Here is a 23,637-nt window from a genome sequence, read left to right as displayed (position 1 = left end):
AAGAGAGGTAAAAATAAAAGAATTTTTTTAAAAAAAAAAAATATTAAAAAATTTAAAAGAAATTTTACGTCATAAAAAAACTTATGAGTCGTGCAAAATTGCATTCTTGTTCTTTTTCCATTATAAAAATAGGAATTTTGTATAATTATCAAATGATTCATTTTGCTTAGAAATTATTCCAGATAGCATAAATATAAAATAATTATTTTTGAAAAGAAATTGTTCCTAAGAACGAAAATGTTACCAAATGCACTATAGTGGCGAAGGCAACACCATTACCCTCCACGAAGTGATGGTGCTGTCACCTCCTCATTTCCCATTTTTCTCCTAAACAGAATTGCTTGTATTGCTTGAAATGATTAGTCAATCATAAATATTTTATTATCAATTACGATTTATATTTGACCATTGTCATGATATTGATAATTTTTTTCATTCGTTTATTTTTATAAGTGATATAAGCAATTGCTTTTAAATTAATATTTTCCAAATAATATATTTTCCACGAATCAAACGGTGCCTTCACGAAATAATTTTAATTATTTATTTAAATGCTCTAACGTAAAAAAAAAGAAAAAAAGAAAAAGGAGAATAATGACTCGATTGATGCTGCTCGTTAATTCGTGGGATGGATAACACCTACGAAGAGAGCTGGCACCTGAAACGTTTCTTGCTCCTTCTCGTAAGTACCGTTATGTTGCCTTGAAGAGGAGGGATCATCCTCCGAATCCAAGCAATAGTCTTGCTCGCTCGAGCGATCTCCCGTGCTTACTGCTTACCCACCCCCCGCCCGGCCATTCATGGGACCTAAGTCCTGACACCATCCACCTACTTTCACCCATCGCGCTCCCTCTCCATCAGTGCACAAAAAATGCGACCTTTCTCCTTAGACACCGCTGGCCTGCGCTTCTCATCCCACGTTTCCACAACCCCCACCACTCGTTCGACGAAATTCCGCACTGAGCTTCCCAGCACTCACGACCCACCATTCGTACTTTGTCAGGCATCCAAACAGAGCTCGTCATCGGATAGCCTGGGCCTGCGGAGGAGAACCCAGAAGGATCTTTCCTTGATGCTGAGAGCAGAGTCCGCTATCAAGGAGATCGAGAGGAAGGCCGGCTCCAAGAAGTACAGAAACTTGTGGCCTAAAGCCGTGCTGGAGGCCCTGGATGAGGCTATTAGAGAAAACCGTTACGAGTCTGCTCTTAAGGTTTGTGAATCGCTCCTTCTCTGTTTTTCTTTCCTTCTCCGCATTTTGTCAGTATCGGCTTCGGGTGAGTTCTTTTCATTGTCCGGTCGCGTGCTAGGATATTTACTACTCAGCTACATTTCCCTAGGTAGCCTTATAAAGTTGGAGGAGTGAAAGTGAAGCTTGAAAAACGTATTGAGCTTTGCTAGTTGGTGTGGAAAGCATATACACCAGAGGTTTAATCTCTACTTAAAAGTTGTATGTGAATTGTGTACACAAATAGTGAAGAATATACTACAAGTGACTATGTATGGCTCCTGATCAGTGGTTAAGCGTGTGTTCGTGTTAGTTTCGTTTTTTGGTTTTAGGTATTTACAACATTACTTTAGGTTACTCAGAGAGTTGAACATCTTGAGCTGTCTTTTCCTGCGATGGAAAGGGAGCTCTAATAAGTATAGTAACACCATTAAGTAGCATCATTACCGGATTACCAGTGTCGGTGCTACATTTGTTGATGCAACTATATTTCTTTTTTCCATATAAATAAAATGTTTAAATCTATCATAACTCTCAAAGCATTTAATTGCCTTTTCTAGATATTCAGCCTTCTTCGTAAGCAGCAGTGGTATGAGCCGAGATGCCAAACGTACGCAAAGCTTCTGATGATGCTTGGCAAGTGCAGGCAGCCTGAGCAGGCAGGTTTGCTTTTCGAGCTTATGCGGGCGGAAGGGCTCAGACCTACTCTAGATGTTTTCACGGCTCTAGTCAGTGCTTACGGTCATAGTGGCCGAATTGATGAGGCATTTGCTGCTCTAGAAGCAATGAAGTCTGTCTCAGATTGCAAGCCTGACGTGTACACGTACTCTATTCTTGTCGATTGTTGCATGAAGTTCCATCAGTTTGATCTGATTGAACAAATACTTTCTGAGATGTCATATCTGGGAATAAGTTGCAGCACTGTCACATACAATACTATAGTTAATGGATATGGCAAGGCTAAAATGTTTGAGCAGATGGAGAAGTCATTGATGGACATGATTGACAGTGGATTCTGTCTTCCTGATGTTTTTACGCTAAATTCGGTCATAGGGGCCTATGGGAAGAGTGGGCAGATTGATGAGATGGAAAGGTGGTATGAGGAATTTCAACTCATGGGTATAAGGCCTGATATCGTTACATTCAATACCCTCATTAGATCATATGGAAAGGCAGGGCTTCATGAGAAGATGAGTTCTGTTTTTGATCATATGGAAAAAAGGTTCTTTTCCCCTACAATTGTAACCTATAATGTAATTATTGACATCTATGGAAAAGCTGGCGAGGTGGAAAAGATGGAAGGATACTTCAAGAAAATGAAGCATCAAGGAATGAAGCCTACCTCTGTCACTTACTGCTCTCTAGTTAGTGCATACAGTAAATCTGGACTGATCATGAAGGTGGATTCGATCTTGAGGCAAGTCATTAATTCTGATGTGGTGCTGGATGCTCCTTTCTTCAACTGCATCATTAGTGCATATGGTCAGGCTGGCGACATTGAAAAGATGAGGGAATTGTTCTTGTTGATGAAGGAGAGAAAATGCTTACCCGATACTATCAACTACGACACCATGATTCAAACATACAATGCCCTGGGCATGACTGATGTTGCTGAAGAATTGGAGAACAACATAATAAGAACCAAGAATCCTCCAGGTATCTCGATGTCAAGTAGCTTTGTAACCATCTATCTATTTGCAAATTTGTTCTCTTCCTTCGTGTTCATTGCAAAGCCTCATGTAATGTTCGATTTCTTGCACTGGATGGGAAGTTTTCACACTTCTCACTCTAGGGCATCGGAGAGGTTATTTTGTACTGTATTATACACCCCGTCAGTCAACATACTGTGTTTGTGCAAACCTTGTATGTTTACTCCATATCTCCTGCTCAGTGTAGTGATTTTAACTGACAGCCAGCAAAATACAGATGCTGATAGCAAAAATACTAATAATCCTGATCAAGCAGACGAAGTGGCTTTATATGTCATTCACAACAATTGGATTCAGTCATAGAATCATTATACTATGTAGGACCTCACTCATTAGAGTCCAAGAACGAAACTATGCTGATAAATCAGGATTTACAGCATGAGATTCTTAAGCTTCAAGCAATGTTAACTGGGGTGCATAGTGGCAAAAGGATGCTTTCAACTAAACATCGTGAAGATTTTATTGTCTCTCCCAAGTGTGCTGCCATCTGCGGCAAGCACATTTGTTCGCTCTCTGCTAATTGCTTTAGCTTCTGACCAGTGATTGAACTTCACTGTATTTATAGCATGCCACTTGAGAGTTGCTTAAATTATATTCTGTTCCTGCTCAGGCTTGAAGTTGATTGGATGCTAGCATTGGTGATTGACGGGAAAGGGATCTCAATTGGAGGACTAGAATGTTCAAGATTGTCGAAGCATAAATTGTCGATTGCTTACTTCTGAGACCTTACCTTGTATGTAGTTTTTCTTATACCTTTTCCTTTGTTTTGTAGATTATACCATCACAGATTATATAGTAATTTTATTTATTTATTTATTTATTTTTTCAAGTTCCAAAATTACAAGTCTCCAATGCAGGATCGTCTTTAGATTAGTTTTGGTGTCCATGAAGTCAGAGCTCACCTCAGCCCCATCCGGGGCATCAACCTGGGGATGTCAGTTGGCTGAGCAAGATTCAAGAAAGTTTCATCTAGAAGAGTTTAGATAATTTATAAGGTGCAAAATGTTACTAAGACAGCTTAGCCGGATTTTTGGAGGCCTTGAAATGCCACTGAATTTGATGGGTACGATTTAGTGAAGCTACATCTCGTGGATATTCTATCTTTCGTTCTATCATGGCGACCTCAGCAACGGGTTTCCATTTTTCAAAATAAAAACACCAAGGAGCTGTCATGTCTATGAAGTTCACCAAATTTCTGGTTCCCCAAAGAAGGATGACAGAAAATATAGCGATGAACAAGAATGCCAACTTTCCACAAGGGCCAAAGGATTGTCCTTGGAGACCATTCTTCTGGAGTTGGCCCATGAAGCAGTGTAGTTTTTCCAGACATTGGGCCAAGCATACAAGATCTTCGATTCATTAATGAAAAGTTGCCATGACTAAAGTTCGGGAAATAGAGCTAGAGTTCTTGGGGCCGAATCAAAACCCGGACAGCATGCAGATATTTATGAAGCTCTACTGAATGGGCTACTGTTGAAATCTTTCATTATGTCCATATTCTTCTATTTGTCTTATTCCCTTGCTCGTCATACATTCATATGTAAATACAAAGACTTTCATTCGGAAATCGGTTCAGAAATTTTTACCGATCGATATCGACTTGTGCTTCTGTAAATCAACATCTAACCTTTTACTATGCACAGCCTCAGTTGATGTGGTGGGATGATACTAGTGATAGCGGAATTTCCTAATCTATTTACTATCCTATCTCTAGGTATAGCAAACCTACTCAGCTTATTAATCCACTATATCTCTATGTGAATTAAAATAAACATGAGTGCATTAAAAACTATAAATATTCCCGGTTTACAATGAGTCTTTTGGATCACTTTATCACCGAAAGCTACACAAATAACGCGGTATATTTTTATCCACGTTTAATTCATGGTTATATATTATAATGAGCAATTGCATATTATCACCTCTCAGTCTCAAACATGCACATTAGATCATTCAAGTGGTGGCCAGTCACTCAAAAGCATTAAATGCAATAATATATAACTCACACGAATAAAATCAATTGTAAAACATAAAAATCATGAAGTTCATATCTAGTGATTATAGTGAAATCGGATGCTCTAATATATTTATTTGATTGATTTTACTGCATTTAGTCTTCAAAGTCTTCAAGTTTTGTTTTTAATTTATTCTTAATTATATTTTGATCTGTTATATAAATTTTAGAATTAATCTATTTTAGTATTTAATTAGTTTATTAATCATCGATTTCCGTGGGACGATACTTTATCTCATCGTTATATTACTTGTTCGATACGTGCACTTGCGTTTAGAATTTTACGAACAACCAGCACTCTAAAACTCGTGGGTGAAGCAATTGTTTATTTCCCATAAAAGAGTTAAGGTGCGTTTGGTTACTATTCTATCATTGAGAATAATTTTGCTCATAAATGATTTTTTTTTTTTTTTTTTTAGTTCTATTCCTAGGAACAATTTTTAAATTTTTGAAGTCTTTTGGTAATTATCTAAAATTTCTATTCCCAGGATAGAAATGCGTTTAGTAAAATTATTAAATATTTTTGTTATATATATTTTCTTTTTCTTTTTCCTTTTTCTTCTTCTTCCTCCTTCTTTGTGGTTGGTTGTTGGCCATGAAATGGCTGGCGATCAGTCAAGGGAGGTCTTGCCAGCTCGTTGGAGCCTCGCTTGGCTACGGTGAGAGGCTTAGGTTGACGGGCATCGCCGAGGGTTGGTGATGCTTCGGCGAGGTCACCAGCCCTCATTTGGCTTGTCGACGACCATGGCTGAAGTTGGTGACCAACCGAAAGTAAGAAAAATAAGAAAAAAAAGGAAAGAGAAAAAGAAGAAAAATTAGACTTGATTATAGAAATTATTCTCGGGAGCAAGAAGCACATCTTTTCAAATTTTTAATTCTCTTCCAAATTTATTCACAGGAACAAAAAAATGAACTTTTATTTCTAGGAACAAAAAATTTACTAAATGGATTTATATTATTTTTTGGTTCCAAAGAACAAAAGAGCAGAATTAGTTGTTCTTAGGAGGATTACCAAACAGGGCCTTAATATGCTTTGCGCACCTAATTTCCGGGCTTTTCAACTTGGGTGGGCCCGAAGAACGAGTTTAGGCCCTGGCCTGCTTTGCATATAGATGTCCGCTCACCTGATTTTCAGAGGAACTTTGCTGAGGAACACAGTCTAATCCATGACAAAAAAACAGGAGGAGGAACCTTTCGATTTGTCGTCCAGATTGTTCTTCATGTTGTGGTTATGTGGGGGTTCGGTCCTTCTTTCACGTACCAGATTAAGTCCGCATTTGCAAGTCCTCCGCCTCAGAGTAAGAAATTTATGGAGATATACTTCCTCATTATCTGACTTCCAAAAGTTAGGTTGAGTAGGACTCACATATAAGGCGTTTGCTGACAAAATCATTACCATCGCACAAGAATGAGAATTTCTTAGATGGACCTGAAGGGGACGTCTCTCTAAGGGGATGATGTTCCTGGAAATTACACTCGTAATTACAATATTTTGGGCGTTTATCTTCTTGTTGAAACTCTGCGGGAAGTTACATGACATTTCATTCTTTCTAACTTAATTTCTGCCTGAATATAGGAAGCAGAATGGAAGTGATCAGAGGCAGGCCAGCTTGCAAATTTTATGCCGAAAGAGAGGGAAGACGCAAATTGAAATGCTTTTGTGGATTTGGGACTCTCTTCCTCCAGACTTTAGTATTATTCCTAGATGCCCACCAAAAGCGTGTTACGTGTTGTGGGACAAGGAACTCCTCCTTGGTATATTTTTTGTGTGGCGCAAGACGAATTAACATTGTCTGTCGTTGAGAAGCCATGCCATTTGTAAAATCACAGAACAAGAACCGGTGTGAGCGATTTCGAAAGATCAAACGATTAGCAACGATCAGATAGAGGAATGGTAATTGAATTGTCGTAGATGTTTGTGAAGTTTTCAATTTGTGGAAGTTAGAATTAGATTCGGGAATTCTTAGACTAAGTTTTCCTCTTAATGCATTTGACATTGACTTTGAGTCACTACAATCCACAAACAAATCTATCATTTCCTATGACAACTGAGTAATATGTAACTGTAATCCCAAAATAGTTGGAGCTTAAGAGCCGTATGAAAACACATGATTACCAACCCTCGCTCAGGAAGACATTTATGGCACGTTTGGTGATCATTTTGTTCCTTGAAGTAATATTTTATTAGAAATGGTTTCTTCTGATTTTATTTTTTAGAACAATTTCTGAGTAAAAGAATGCATTTAGTAACTGCAAAAAAGAAGAAGTTATTTCTGAAATAGAAATGCGTTTGGTAGGATTTTTAAATTTTCTCGTTTTTTATAATTTTTTAATACTTTTATTTTATTTTTGTTATTTTTTCTTTTTGCTTTTCTCCTCTTCTTCCTCATTCTTTATGGCCGGTGACCAGTTAGGAGGAAGAAGAAGAAGGAGAGAGAAGGAGAAAAGAAAGAAAAGAAAAAGTTGGATTTGATTCTTGAAATTATTCTGAGAATAAGAAAGTAACTTTTTTTCAATTTATTGATTTTGTTCCAAATATATTCCGATGAATAAAAAAATATTTTTGTTCTTGGAAATAAAAAAAATTCTATTATTGAGAACAAAAATTTTACTAAACGAATTTTTTTATTTTATTTTAGATAACAAAAGAATATAATCAATTGTTTCATGGATGATTATCAAATAGGACCTTAATAGGCCACACATGTATCCAAAACCTATGCTACGAGGTATAGAAAACGATTTCTTTGTTTTTTTCTTTTTGGGGAAATATAATCCAAACCACCCCCCCAACCCGGACACGTGGCAAGGGGTCCTTCCCTTTCCTTTTCTTCTGGGCGTCCCTTCAAAACTTCCTTTCCAAAGGGTGGAAACTGAAACTGAGAAGCGTGGAATTCAAAGGACCATGCGCGTCACGCCAACAAAGTTGGCGAGCTTCATGGAATTCTAAGAAGACATATGAACGGAATAAAAGAGAGATGGGGGTGACCTAACACTGAGAACCATCAGCTCGAAAGAAAGGGGGGGACTTCTCTCGGGTCAATTCTCGTCCATTAATGAAAGGAGTTTAATCAAGATGAAGTTGACTACCCCGCTTCACTAGTGGCCTGACCTGCCGACCCAAAAGAGCGGAAGAATTTCTGAAATGGGAAGAGAAATCATCAAAATCGAGGAGTGACTTGGAAGGGCGAAAAAGCGCTTGGGGGAAGGGGGAGGAAGACTTCGGCAGCACGTTGAAAAGGAAAGGAAGAAAGAAAGAACGAGGGTAATATAATCATATGTATGAGGAAGGAAATCGTCAAGGACAAAGATCAAAGGACATCATTGCTCAGGTTGAAAGGTGGGCAACACCCCCAATTTGACCCGTTCCTCGGGACCCTCCGCCCCCAACACTTTCGGGCGTGTAGAAGACGAGGGGGCCGAATTCTCGAATGCACATTCCACAGTCACACCACCCGCCCCCTAAGAGCTCTCTAGTTCGGTACAATTGCATATGTGCATTGATGACGTTGGTTGACTTGGGGATGCCGCCCCACACATCAATCAATTCACGAAATGGGGAGGCTCCGCTTGTTGGATTTCGCACCAGAAAGTGACTGCCCTATGCTAGACCCCCATTACCCCATAAAAAAAAAAGTGAAAAAAATAAATAAAGAAAACTGTTGCTTGGTGGAGTCACTCGAAAAGTGACCATCAAGGCTTTCAAATTATATCCAACCGACCGACCGACTTTATTGGGATTGGGATGTACGTGTGAATTGCATTAAAAATTTCGGGTTCAGAGAATTATCGTAGTATAAAATTAATTAATATGTCTGAGTCGACTTATGAATTCTTAACTTAATCTATTAAATGTAAATGGATCCAATTGGATAATTTGACAAATTCAAACTTTAATTTTCGCTTAGTTATGCTCCCTAATGGAATGTGCTTGCTAAGCAATTAATATATCATAGTTGACTTATGACTTATTCACTTAAATTATTGAGTATAGATAGATCCAATTGGATATTTTGATGAACTCAAACTTGAGTTTTCGCTTGGTTGCACCCCCAAAAGAATGTGCTCACCAAGCTATCGTGACCCTTTGTTCCCCATCCTCCTCCTTTTTAAACTAGAGTTGAGCTTATATTGTGATTAATTAAATAAATTAGCGACCCTTTGTGCCCCCCGCCCCCCTTCCTCCTCCTCAAAATAGAGTTGAGCTGAGCTTATATTGTGACTAAATCAGATAAATTTGGCAAAAGAAAAAATAGAGATGATAGATGACTTAGTCATATCCCAATGCGATAGACCACAAACGCGTGATGAGGGGAGCACTCGAGAAGCGATCCTTGTGATTGAACTTGAGATTGGCCTCGTTCGTGTGGACATCTCCGTATGTACGTACGCCAGTTGCTCGATGCCTTTCACATTTGCATTAATGGATCGATCTAGGAGCCATCGACACATGCTTGCCCTGGATTCTTATCTCTCCACTACTCCTAATGTACCAAATGAAAACTACTTGGCAATTGGCAATAGTGCTTTCTCCATTATGTTATTCTTCTACGTTACCAACTTGTAGTTGCAATCTCCTCGTACCATTAGTACTCGAATTTCAGGATTTCCACCGATTGACAAATTGAGTCCATCCAATTTTCTCTCATCACGATCGAATATGTAAATAGAAAGCCCATTTTCTATCGTGAGGAATTGTTCGATACATATACCATGACTCAACCCAACCTCGATGGCAACTTCGAGAGCTTAATTAGAGACCACTATACCTCCTCTTCGGTGCATCTCCTTTTCGTTCTCCAATAGCATCTCATTACTTAGTGGGGTTCTTTGAATATGGTACCTTGGGAATATTTGATGTTGCATTAGCTCAAAAAGGTTTTTTGAGAGATTAACGTTTGTGGTTGGAGCATATAACAAAAAGAGAATTTGTGTCAACTTCAGGCAAGTGATTTGGTTCTTCTCTATTGCCAAATTTGAGCCAAAAAATTCCTGGAGATAAGAAGAGCATGCTCTTTTATAATGCCCAAATGATGCAGGAATCAAAGCAACACCCACTAGTTGCCTCCTAGTACACAATTCAACATCATTAGCACTCACTCGTGTGGAATCTTAAAGAATGGTATTCAGCTACATGATTATGCTTCGAGACTCAATCCAACACTGGGAGACATGGAGTGTCTGCTCGATAAAGATTTTTTCGCGGCGCTTTTAGTTGTGAAGGAGTCCGTCCCACTCAGCTTTTAAGCGTTGTGATCTTAAAATATATATTACCAAACACACAAGTTATATCATTTTGCAATACAACCGCATCGTGCCACAGTTCTAGTTAAAACACAGTTGCGTTGAATGGGCTTGAATCCCGTGTCACCCGTATGCTTTCTACAATGAAATGTAGAGAAGAAAAATTAGAACCGAACTCGTACAGGTCTGAGCCAAGCCATGAGGCACACCTATCAAATTCGTGTAACAGTCTAGAATACCTGCTTTCTCCACTCGATGCTGAATTGTCGATTCATCCCTGTCGTCGTCATCTGATAATGTTGTCAATCGAAACAGCACGTCAATAGACAACCGAGAAGTTAACACTCTAAAACAAGAATAAATACAACTACAGTAGAATTACGGTAGTGCACACGAACGTATAGACAAGAATGCAAATGCAAGGAGGACAAAACAGGTCATTATTGAAGAAGACCCTGATTTTGGGGTTGCTACCCATCGCCATCCAGAGATTTTTGCTTATGCCTGTCGCTAGAAAAATAATGTTGTCTCGACATGTCGGGGCCGGCGAAGAGTCTGTTTCCTTGTCATTTTCGGGGTCATAGTACCTTCGCTCTCGATAGTAGTCTCACTTGGGACCATGATTTAGACGAGGAAAAGTTAATTGAGATTATTGCTTAGTTATGGGGCTGTTTGAGGCTGATTTGGATGATTAGCCTCATCTTTATCCTCAGCCATTACTCAAGCCATCCCGTATGAGCCAAGCAAGATGTTTAATTTAAAAAACAAAAAGAAAGAGCAAAAGCCACAAAAAAAAACATAAAATAAGCCACCGCGAGTCCGTGACACATCTACCATAATTTTTTTTCTATGACACTAAAAATTCCAAACTTATGCACATGTAACATATTTACTCCCCATTAAAATTTTGCTAGTGAGAATCGTTAAAAATTTGCCTATATGGATGCCAACAAGCAAATGGTGTTGACAAGACATCGATGTGACTTAATTAAAAAAAATGATGATATTAATTCGGCTGAAAAATCATCTAACAGAATTACGGTGGAGGATAAATGTGTTACAATAGATATAGTTTGGAATTTTTGAAGCTACAAACAAAAAGTTCAGGATACATATATCACAATAAGTATAATTTGGGTTTTTTTCTTATGACTTTTTCCCAAAAAGAAAAGATAGAATTACTTGGATTCAACTATGTACTGTAATTTGCTTGGTACCTTGACTTTATCTTGTGCAATACAACACAACTTTTTAGCTAAGCCTATGCTAGCAAGAGTTCATTCAAGATGGAGGGCTTGCAAAGGATCTTGTGAAGTGGGATTCACTTCCTTCTTGTACGCAAACTTAATCCAAAAGCTTAAGGTTATAGATGAAAGGAGACCGCATGAATATAAAGTTAGGTGTCACGTGCAATTTGACTAACGGAGGGACCATATGAATATTAAAAGCATTTATAATCCATTGTTGCGTGGAATTTGACTAATGAGGGTGGATGCACTTTTACGAAATGGATAGCATTGGCTTTAATACAAATCCAAAAGCTTAAATTAATAGATAGAGGGAGATCGCATGAATGTAAAGAGCATTTATGACTCATTATCGTGCAATGTGGGATAATATTTCAACAAACTCGTTCTTTAAGCAAGACACCAACTTAATAGGAAAGCACAAAAGGAGAACACATTGAATCTGTCTCAATGCTGTTGCAGGATTTGGTCACTCATTCTTGTTTTTCCGTATGCCTGTGAGGCGCGAGAGCGAAGGCCGATTCCTGAATGTCCATTTCCGCAGTTTGGACCACAAAGAAGAACAAAGCCGCTTTGCGACTTTTAGGGGAAGGTCTTTGCTAGAGACCAAAGACTTAGGTTCAATGTCTGGCTTGGGGTCAATACAATAGCAATATAAGTAACTTTGAATAGCGAAAAAATGGATGAACACGCCAAATAACAAAGGGAGCTAGTCAAAAGTTGATGCCTCACCCGTTACCACATCCATTTCTCTTAAAACATTTTTCGTTAATTAATTATTTCAGGTGATATAAATGATTATTTTTAGGAAAATACTTTTCAAATTATCCATTTTCCATCAAACAAATGGAGATTAAGTTTTAGGTTATTCATGAATACATTGTTGGCCTAGATATTCCAAAAATGCTTTTCAATTTTAAGTAGATAAATACAAATGTAGCTTGGGCAATTCATCAAACAAGTATAAAAAATGTCGGGACGGAGAAATGTTCAACTATTTTATAGTGGTTCGGTCCACACCCAACCCAATAGTTGAAAGCATCAAGAAAGTTCGGTGTTCAGGTAGCCAACTCTCATTGATCAACTGTCTTCCCTCCCCCATAAATTCTCGTCGTCGTTATAATGTTACTTTGACTATCTGTCTTTTGTTTGTTTAGTTTGCATGACTATATGTTGTCTTTCAATTCTACTTAAGCTTTCTTTGTTTGGATTATGTGAATGGTTCATCTCCTGGTATCAATTCATATTTTAATCATACGGTGTTCTTTTGTCTGTTTATACCCCCTTTTTGATTTGATTGCAAAGGGGGGGAGAAATAAGATGCTTCGGTTGCCCCTTCAAAGGGGGAGTTCATGGAATATCAACAAACCAACTTTCATACGAGCTTTTGACTAGTTGATTGGGCGAAACTCTCGATCGAACTGGGGCAGTGGAGCCAGCAGTCAGGCACCCATTTGAGTTGAACCACTAGAAGTCGGATAAGCAATGATCCATTCCTAGTCTCTCGGTTTATATGGACATCGCGTGTTTCATGAAATCGCACAAATAACATCTATATCTATTTACTCGAATTGAAAAACACGTTTCGAATATAAGGGCCACCATATATGAGCCTAAATATATAGCACCGACATAGACATAAGTCAAATGTCACCTACACTTAATTATATAGTTATCATGTGTATAGATACCCGATCGAAATGTAATTACTTAGCATATAAGAGGCAAAACACATGGCATTGATTGCAAAGACGCCACGAAGATATTACCAGCATGGATCATATTTCGTATAAATGCTTCTTTATAGTATCTGAAGAGTGACAACACATTCCAATTGTAGCAGGCTTTTAGCCGATTTACCTATTATCGGATTTGAGTTAATGTAGACGGTGATTGGATCTTGAGATGCTCATTTTGGGTCTAGTGATTTCCCAAAGGGTCGAGAATCCTCATGCATTGTTTATTATATCGCCAAGCTTTATTAGAGGGATGGTCCTAATGAAATAAAGAGATATATGCTGCTTCCATTCCATGTATTGGATGGGAGGGCTCATGTTCTGATTCTCATCTATCCTTTCTTTTTGAAGGACGACTTTATCCTTCGCCCATCGTCATCCTCCAACTTTGACGCGTTCTCGATCGCGACAAACCGATGGTGATCACAACGGATTTCATGCAAAGATCTACGAATCAGGATGGAATGCCCATCACATCGCCAGATCAACGAATCAGGATGGAATGCTCATCACGCGGAAAGGCCAAAACGTTCTCCCCTTCGATGTAATAAAAGGACAGAAGAGTACGAAAGTCGTCCGCTTAATTTCATCCTGGTTTTTCGCGTTGGGACCCCACGAGATCAAATTAGCGGAATTGGTAAGTTTTTGGCTTAGTGGATAAATGCCTAATATCCTGTTAACGAGTATAATCTTACGAATTTACAAGAACTGTAATTTTGATCGTTTACTCTACTAGGATAAATTAAGTCGCTGAAAGATAATTTCATAGTCATAAAACAATTTTGGGTATAAGATATGATGAATAATAAGAATATTTTTCATCGACTCGTTTTTTTTCTTAACAATTAAAAAAAATTAGAATTAGGGATTTTTTTTTTTTTCAATTTATTGATGTTTCGTGAAACATGTGGAACCTCTATCCACGTTAGGAGAGAGAATCTCCTTCAATTTATTCCCCTGATTGGAAAGTATTTCTCCGTGATCTTACCATTCCACGAAATCCATGGGGATTATGATGTGACTCAGTTCATAATTACTTGAATTATTGGTCCTTAAATACTTGATATGGGAAGAGCCTCCTCAATTAAGGACCACCTAACTACCATAAGCCTTCTCAAGGTCAATTTTGAGGATCATACACCCCCGTCTTCCTTAAGAGTTTTTTTTTTTTTTTTTGAATGATGTTCTCCTTGGAGTTTGCTAATCAAGTGAATTGCCTGAATTGTCCTAATTATTACATCGATTGTGTTTGATGACTCCCAAAGTGTTTACTCCATGAGATGACCATCTTCGTAATTGACATGACACCAATTTCAGTAAGTAGAGAACTCGGTGGTATGTTCGATTTGATTATCGGTATCTTACCGACATCATAATTACTTGATGATGATATGATGATTATCCATGATTGAGGTAATATAGCGATTGACACATGATAGCGATTGATCAACGATTATCATTTAATGGGTTTGGCTAAGCGTGAGACATGGGAAAAAGAAGAAAAGAAGTAAAGGGAAGACATCGACTCAAGATAAATATGGCAATTGAGGGTTGAGCATTGAAGCATTCAGAAAGTTGTAATTGTTTGTGGATAACTTTATGTCTTGTGGATAACTTTGACATAAAGTTATACATAAAGTTATGGAGAAATGGTTGTAACCATAATTAGAATGTCTACTGATTATGAGCTATATCAACCAAATATATATGAACTAGATATAGGGCTATCGAATTTGGAAGTTTTTGGAATCTTATTTTTAGAAGTTTGAAAGTTTTCTAGACTATAAAAATTAGTGTGTGTATTGTAAAAGGATCCACGATTATCAAGAACAACTAAATCTAAAGAAAAAGACATGCAAAACTTCAATTATTGAGTTGATCCTAATTTCTAGCGACACACAAAGTAATGACAACATTGAACATTATTAGCTCTTAGACAGCTATGTACGTAACAAAAAAATGGCAAAAGTGGGTATTCCTCGAAGCCGAGAGCAATAAAAGAAATTCAGGACTAAGAACCAAAATCATTAAAGAGTTGCTCGCTTCCACAAGCATTGAAAATTAAAAATTAGGCGAGGCGGGCGGGGGGACTAAATAGATTTATAGCCGTCACGGCTAACAGCGACAGCAGGGACGCACGAGTTTGGTGCTCCGGCGTCAATGCTTTTCACGTTCTTTGACATTGACCCACTCCTCCTCACAAATCCCCTCAATTTCACCCCTCCCTTAAAAAAAAAAAAAAAAAGGGTTTTTCTCCCCCAATTTTAACTTTAATTTTAATTCTGTTCAAAAAAAAAAACTTTAATTTTAATTTTAATTTTAATTTTAAATTTTATAATTTTCTTGGAAGATTCCCATTCAGCCTTCTCCACCTCGTCCGATTCCAGTGTACCCTTTTTGACCTTCTCATGTTAGAACGTGCAGCGTTTGAAAAAAACAAAAAAAAAACTGTCAATTTGATTATCATTTAACGTGGAATATCTCATGTGTTTTGGAATATATAAATTAATATTGACACTTTAAACTTCTTGAGTTATCTCTTCATAGCTTTTGAAAATCTAACATATTCTTCTTTTCACATTCGATATTTTATAATTCAAATTTTACGGCGGAATAAATACTTCTGCACATGTTTGATGGTGGATCGAAAATTTAGTTGGAAGGTAGGGTCATAATTTGTTGGTCAACAAAGGAGGTATTTCATGCGACTTTCAAAATAGTTTGTAGTTGGCATTATAAATCAATGACCAAATAAATGATTTTGAGATTGACATAGCAACAAGCAGAGTGATTGATCTGTTGTGCCATGTTAATTATTCAGCCGGCACATAAAATAACTTCTTCCTATCGATGCAAATAGTTACGTACATGCGTATGAGAGTCCGTCATATGTTTGAAATTGAAAATTATGCATAATTTCTGACAAATAAGGAATAATGAATAAGTCAAATTATCAATCCTTTGATAAGATAGTTATTTCGTAGGTTTCGTTTATTTTTTGAATAATGAATGATTTGAAAAATATTTGATTAAAAATACTTGTTCACATCGATTATAAAAATTAATGAATGAAAACTTGTTAAATTTACTGATAATGATGACATTTATTTATTAATAATGACTTCAAACGAAATGAGTGAATATTTTAAAAGGAAATATATTATCTGTTTGCTTGTTGGGAAAGGAATCCAGCCCTTCCTTATGTCCTTCATGGAATCTCAGTCGAATTCACACGGGCGAGGGGGAGGGAGAGGGAGAGGCCACATGCCCAGCATATGCCGTACCCCCACCCCCGGGAACCTTCTCACGCCCATAATAGCCATACGCCAACCGTTAAAAACTCCCCCCCAAAAGCGGATTTCCGAATCTGCCCCCCTCCCCGGTCGAATTGACTAGAATGCCCTCCTGCACCGTCACACGAACAATTCCGCGTCCGTTTCCAATCCCCGTCGCACCAACGAATTACCAAAGGCAAATTCGCGAGTGGAGAGAGAGAGAGAGCGAGAAAACTATATAAACCCCCTCCCCGCTATTTCAGCGCTCTCTTCTTCCAACACAATCCGTCTCCCCCAAACGCCACAGCCCCTCTCTTCTCTCTCTAGCTCTCTCATGGATCCCGCGTCTCGCTCCTCCGTGATCATCGTCGGCGCCGGCATCTCCGGTACGTACGAGAACGCGCGTACCCCCGCCCCCCCCGCCGCGGCGGCGTGCCTTCGCCTCGGTCCTTTGTTTTGCGTCTGTCGCGGAGTCGACGCCTTCTGACGATGCTGCGCGCGACGTTTCCGCAGGTATCTGTGCGGCCAAGGTGCTGGCGGAGAACGGGGTGGAGGATATCCTCATACTGGAGGCGACGGACCGAATCGGAGGCAGGATCCGCAAGGAGGCCTTCGGAGGCGTGTCGGTGGAGCTCGGCGCCGGCTGGATCGTCGGCGTCGGCGGTAAGGTGCCGAATCCCATCTGGGAGCTCGCCGCCAAGTCGTCGCTCCGGACGTGCTTCTCCGATTACAGTAATGCTCGCTATAACATCTACGATCGCAGGTCCGATTCTCTCTCTCTCTCTCCCACTCTCTCTTCCTCCATTCTTTTCTTTTCTTTCCTTATTTCTTAAGAGTTTTTCGGTGGTCGCGACAAATTCACATTGGAGCCGGTGAGCGAATTACGAATTAACTAGAAGGACTCGTTGGAGATTTTGAGTGTTTTTGGCTCGGCGGTGTATTTTAGCTGCTCGCCGCTTGGCGCGTTGCTTTTCTTTACGATTTTAAACTTTGTCTTCGTGCGGCATTCGTGGCGTTGGGGCGTGAATCTGGCGAGAGCGAAGTAACGAGACACGGCGGATGACGACTTGTGCAATTCTTTTATTCACCGTCCGCCGAGTAGTAGAGTTGGGTCTCGATGCTGACGGAGTTTGTTTGTTTGTTTTTCCAGTGGGAAGATATTCCCGAGTGGACTCGCCGCTGACTCGTACAAAAAGGCAGTGGACTCGGCCATTGAGAATCTCCGAAACCAGCAGGAAACGGATCGTAGTGGCGACTTCTCCAGAGACGCTGAACCTCCTTCGTAATTCCCCCTCTCCTGCGCAATTTCCGTGCCTTCAGATTTCGTTCTTCGCCGCCGCGTGATTTGCTTTTTTTTTCTTTTTTTTTCTGTGCATGTTTAGGACGCCGAAGACGCCAATTGATCTCGCCATCGACTTCATTCTTCACGACTTCGAGATGCCGGGTTAGTCGCCTATGAGTCGAAAGTAGAAGAACGTGCTCTTTGTCATCTTTTTTCTTCTTCTTCTTCTTCTTCTTCCCCTTCTGTTCTTTTCTTCCATGTCATTTGGTTTCTTCCCCAAAGAAGCTAAAAGCTCTATCTCACTGAGTCACTCGTCAGTCGGGATGAGGTCGTCCTTGGTGAAATTTTTGTCCCGTGTGCCCTCCCTTTGTCCCCGTCAATGTCTCACCTGCTTCCTGACACACCCAACCTTTAGTTAATATGCCTTTGACGCTATTCATTTTAACCAGAGGATTTATACTTGCCGATGAGTTTTTCCCTTTCGTTTTCTTCCGGCAGAGGTCCAGCCTATATCGACTTTCCTTGATTATGGAGAACGAGAATTTTTAGTGGCGGATGAGCGGGGATATGAGGATTTGCTGTACAAAATGGCGCAAGATTTTCTCTTCACGTCAGAGGGCAAGATTTTGGACAGTCGTCTTCAACTCAATAAGGTAACCAAAGTCTCTTTAATCCTTTTTGTTTTGTCTTCGTCGTTTATTTGTATGATTATTTGTACTTTTTTCGTTTTTTCCAATCATCCAATCATCAGACGGAAACAAAATGACGCAGAAATAGTTTATATGGCATTAATAAAAAGGAGCACAAAGTTTGCAGAGAAATCCCGAGTTCTGTTTTGTATGGATGCACGGCTTTTCTCAGTTGCCTGTTAGAGATTGATTGGCCCATCCTTGGAGTTTGTCGATAACGACGTTTCCCTGAAAGCCGTTTTACCACGTCTTTTTGTTTTTGTTGTCGCCATATTATATATATTTGGGATACTACAGTCCATTTCTACCTCATTAGGTGTGGGCCTACTTTTTTTTTTCTTCTCGCTTTTTGAAAGTGATTTTGCTTTAGAGTTACTGCAACGAGACATTATTGCTTGTACTAGAGATAGCAAACCGAATGCATGAATTTCACGTGAAATCTATATGATCCAACGGATTTTATAAATTGGGCCTCAATGTACTAAATGCAAATAATAATTTCCCATTACTCTTATGTTCAAGTGATTATAGCATGAGAAGAGAAGCAACCTTTTTACGCTTGTACCATGTTATCAACATCTCATTTTGAAAAAGAAGACTCTGTGCCACTCATTAAGCATTAGTTTGGGTCAATTGGCTATTAGCATATACAGTGAACTCGATGACCTCATGTGGAATTAAATAGGCAAAGAGGTCAAGTCTGCTCAAATAGAAGAACATGAACACATGATGTGTTGTCATTTTCTCCATTTAATGTGGTGTTTCCTTGCCTTTTCAAATTCAAATGCAAGAAGGATGAAAAAAGGGAAATACTTCACTGGTGCCCCGTAGGTGGAATTTAGTGGGGACCATTTCGACTCTGTATTTGCTCAATTTAAATATTTTCATAATGTTAGATTGTGAGTGAACAAACTCCACTAGGGTAATGAGTCCCTGTTTGACCACTGCACAGTTCTCAATCAAATATGTCGAAAAACTTTTTCCATCTTTATTGGATGCCAATGCCATTGCATCTGATTCTCGGGGCCTTCAATATGATTTTTAACTTTTGCCTGTTCCATCTACTATGCATGGATTCGGGGCAGGTTGTCCGGGAAATACAACACTCGAGAAGCGGAGTTACTATTACTACGGAGGATGGTTGTGTCTACGATGCCAATTACGCGATTTTGTCCGTTAGCATTGGGGTTCTCCAGAGTGACCTCATATCGTTCAGGCCATCAATGCCCGTAAGACATCTTCCTTCTTTCTTATTTCTCTGACTATCTCCCTTTTGTATTTCCCTAATTGAAAAGTCCATGGAGTGCGACCGAAATCACATGAATAATGCGAAAAACTAGTACAATCAGAATTATTGGCCTTACAATTTATATGTGAAAGTTCCTAATAAGATTCTAATAAATATCGTGAAATACTTATTCACAAAGTGCTGCTTTTGATTGATTGAATAGACTTGTAAACACACCGAGATCTCTTGATTATAATGTCGTCCTTTTCTTTCCCTTGCGTTTACCGGAATATCTCGACCATTTAATATTTCCAATTCCTATACTGAAGTAGTCAATACTCATAGAGCACTCCCCATGATGAGTACCCCTATAAAGCGAGTTTTCTGGGTTGGGTTCTTTGATATTCAAGCAATGGCCCACATATTTATTTCGCTCATCAACTTACGTGTGTCAGTATTGAAAGCCTCGCAAGCTATTTTGCATATTAAATTGACCTCACTCGTAGTCGTTGTCCCCGGAAGTAAGACGCAGGTTTTCGAGGTGGCCTTTAGTTTGAACTAGGGAGAAATACCACGGTTGCATGACCACAGATTATTGCTACCAACCACACTGTCCAAATGGGTGCTGTGCTTTGGTGGCTGGGGACTTTCCTCTTTGGCACGCCTCGATTATGGAGGTGTCAATATTCCCGGAATCCATTTGCATGTGGTGACAGCTGGTTGCGCTATATGCCAATTGGAAGATTGGGTATTTAATTACATGTTGTAGAAATTATCTGTTTCTTAGAGGCTACAAGACAGCAATATTAATGTCTCATCCCGGACCGTTCCTTGATCGATGCCTGTGAATGCTGCGTGATTTTGGTTCAGATAGTAACCAGAACCAACTGCACAAATATTATCGATTCAAATAGATTCGTTTCTTCGTGGAAGAATTCAGGACCTACGAATTTTTGGATGTTATCCAGTGCCAAACCACTTGCTTTTCTTTAGGATAAAACATAAAAACTACAACTACGTGTATCCATTCGAAAGTCTACATCTTAATGATGTCTAGAGGATTGAGCAAAAATTATGATTACGGGTTTCTTATTTTGGTGGTCCAAAAAAGAAGCCTTGTGATGTTTGATCTGTTGTCCGTTTTACTTGGTTCGATAACGTATTGTACTAATTTGTAAAATAATGCCCAACAGAGATGGAAGATGGAGGCGATAGAGAAGCTTGACGTGATGGTTTACACAAAAATCTTCCTAAAGTTTCCGTTTAAGTTCTGGCCTTGTGGACCCGAGAAAGAGTTCTTCATATATGCACACGAACGGAGAGGTTATTACACATTTTGGCAGGTTTGTTAACAAAACTTTTGTAGCCAGCTAGTAGTTTCTCTTTCTTCTTCTTCTTCCAATTTGCTTGGTCCCAAGAGTCCTCTCTCACGGGGAATTGAGTGCTTACTGATGTCATCCTCTGGGGATCTAAGAAAGTGTTAAAAACTAGGTGCCCAATATTATGAAGTCGACACGTTTGGTCTTGTTAAGAAGTAGTATATTGCACTACTTCTCAAGCATCAATAAGAACTTTAAAAAAAGAAACCTTTTGAAAAAAGTCAATTATGCTATTTTCTAATTGCCTTTCTGCTGGGGCCCAAGCCACTGTATTCATAAGTTGCCCCTTTTCACATAAGAAAGAGATTGTATAGAGTAATATTCAATAGTTGTGATTTCTATGGTATGCTAAAAAGGCGAGGACCTGTTATGATGCTTCTGCCCCAATACTGGGAGAACTCAGGCCTTTAGTTAGTAAATCGAGCCGTTTGATATATTGTTCGTGATATGCTTAAGGTGATAACTTTTTATGTCTAATTCATGATTGGCTGGAAAAATATGCTGTCTATTTATTTTTTAGGACTCGTTCATTGATGAAAAGTCTGCTGCCTCAGAATACATGTGCATTAGCTCTTTTGCTGGTCGTGTAGTTAGTTTTCAGTATTAAGGCCTATGATTTTTTGTTTTCAAATATTAGAAGTGGTTTTTATGTTTTGAAACAATTTATTTCTCCTAAAGGGGTGGTGGATTCCATCATATGCGTGGCATTATATCTATTCATCATGATATCTTATGTGATGCGGATTCCTCTTATATAATATAGCAGCCATCTACAATCATTAATAGTTAAGAGCCTATCATACTTTGAGTTGCGTATAGTCGTTGGCTGGTGGGGGGATGTACATGATGTTTTTGTCACTTCCTGCAAGCTGGCAGTATTAGCTGCACCCGATTAAGTTACAATTGCAGCCAATTTGTTTAATTATGAGGTACTGATATTAAGTACGGCAATCAGTTTTCAAAACCCATAAGATTGTAATATCTCCATTACTTTGATTGGGAGAACACTATAAAATGTCATCTGCCACACGTGGCCTCTGATGGAAGATTTGGGATTTCAACGTCGTTATTACATTTCGGTTCTTTAATTTGCTTTGATGTGGAATCTCGAGCAATAGTTTAATCGATTGCATAATGCATCGAGGGTAACTCATCTGATAAAGATGATTATTTTGTTTTTCTCTTGGCATGTCATCAGCACATGGAGAATGCATACCCTGGTTCCAATATTCTCGTTGTAACGTTGACAAATGGAGAATCAAAGCGTGTGGAGAATCAACCTGACGAAGAAACGTTGAAAGAGGCTATGGAGGTGCTTAGGGACATGTTTGGACCCGATATACCTAATGCCACTGACATACTCGTGCCCCGCTGGTGGAATAACAGGTTCCAGCGCGGCAGCTACAGCAACTACCCCGCCATCATTAATCATCAGGTCGTTCAAAGCATTAAGGTAGGTGCTTCCCTTACTTTCGAATATTACGAATCCCGGATGTTCTTGCTTTCATGTTTATATGGTGATTAGTATAATTCTTATTTCTGGATGTCCAAGCTTAGACAAGTTGTTATTTATGGCTTGACAAAAGATGTAGGTCTTTCTGAATCAAAATCCTTTTAGGTGTTAATTTCTATGTCAAATCTTTCGCACCTTTAAATTCTCTCACATTTTCAACGTCCTATGAGATGCAACTAGAATTAAGTTTATCTTTTCTTTTGTTGTTTCAAGGCAACTAGAAATTCGATAGGATTAGCGCTTCTTGTTGAATAAGCTTTGAACTACACGTGTAATTGGAACACGTTTTTTGTATGTTCTCAGGCACCGGTAGGACGCATCTTTTTCACTGGTGAACACACAAGCGAAAGATTTAACGGTTATGTACATGGTGGATACCTTGCAGGTAGTATATGAATTTCATTATGGAATTTAGTGAATATCTTGGTCGAGACAATTAAAACGTGGCTTGTGACGCGTTCTTTCTAATGATGAAACAGGCCTAGACACAAGTAAAGCTTTATTGGAGGAGATGAGGAAGGAGAAGGAAAGGAATAGCCATAATCAGTCGTTTTTGTTAGAGCCCTTGTTAGCATTGACTTTAACACAGACGGATTCATCAGTCTCTGGAAGCGTTCAACATAAATCTGATATCCCTAATCATTTGCATCTCAGTGGCAAGCTAAGCATTCCAGGACCCATCTCGTGACTATATGGGCCCGCTAAAACTAGCACTGCTATCGGGGGCAGTACCTCCTCAATCGACAATCATGAGGATATGATCAATGGCGGAGAAGGCCAGGGAGGTATTGACGGCGATGGAAGCACCCCGATAGAATAGAAGTAGCTGCCAGAAGATGCAGAAGATAGAGAAAGCGAATTATACATATTCAATGGAATTGGTCTGAGGGGGGATATACATGAGAATGGGGGTGGGGGGGGTCATTGGATGGAAAATGTCACAGTAACGAGATGAGGTAAATGGTTAATTTTATCAACAGTGACCATATCATTAGTTTATTGATGTTCAACAATGAGCAAGGCTGTTGCCTTAACATGACTATATAACAACCTCTTAACTTTGCGGTATAAATTGAATCCCAGTAGTTTTGAAAGT

At 39.1% G+C, this 23,637-nt stretch overlaps 2 protein-coding genes across 4 annotated transcripts; both read left to right on the top strand.

Annotated features, from left to right (window-relative positions):
- The first annotated feature begins 658 nt into the window (after window positions 1–658).
- Window positions 659–4,527, top strand: LOC104454638 (pentatricopeptide repeat-containing protein At3g53170). 3 transcript variants are annotated; one of them, XR_005552727.1, is made up of 4 exons: window positions 659–1,210; window positions 1,786–2,881; window positions 3,545–3,667; window positions 3,792–4,527. XR_005552727.1 is itself a non-coding variant. In XM_010069544.3 (3 exons), exons 1-3 carry the CDS (start codon window positions 872–874, stop codon window positions 3,565–3,567), a joined length of 1,458 nt encoding a protein of 485 aa, XP_010067846.2. In that variant the 5' UTR covers window positions 659–871; the 3' UTR covers window positions 3,568–4,527. The 3 variants fall into 3 exon arrangements, 1 of the variants encoding a protein (XP_010067846.2); XR_005552726.1 differs by having other exon boundaries at window positions 3,765–4,527; XM_010069544.3 differs by having other exon boundaries at window positions 3,545–4,527.
- Window positions 4,528–16,708: 12,181 nt separating this feature from the next.
- LOC104454637 (polyamine oxidase 1) lies at window positions 16,709–23,446 on the top strand. Its single transcript, XM_010069542.3, has 10 exons — window positions 16,709–16,836; window positions 16,964–17,213; window positions 17,601–17,732; window positions 17,833–17,894; window positions 18,231–18,385; window positions 19,507–19,650; window positions 20,843–20,992; window positions 22,227–22,481; window positions 22,845–22,926; window positions 23,021–23,446. Exons 1-10 carry the CDS (start codon window positions 16,785–16,787, stop codon window positions 23,227–23,229), a joined length of 1,491 nt encoding a protein of 496 aa, XP_010067844.2. The 5' UTR covers window positions 16,709–16,784; the 3' UTR covers window positions 23,230–23,446.
- Window positions 23,447–23,637: the final 191 nt, after the last annotated feature.

This window comes from Eucalyptus grandis, chromosome 7, assembly GCF_016545825.1.
Source record: "Eucalyptus grandis isolate ANBG69807.140 chromosome 7, ASM1654582v1, whole genome shotgun sequence".
Classification (NCBI taxonomy): Eukaryota; Viridiplantae; Streptophyta; class Magnoliopsida; order Myrtales; family Myrtaceae; genus Eucalyptus; species Eucalyptus grandis.
This window is presented reverse-complemented; position numbering and strand designations above follow the sequence as displayed.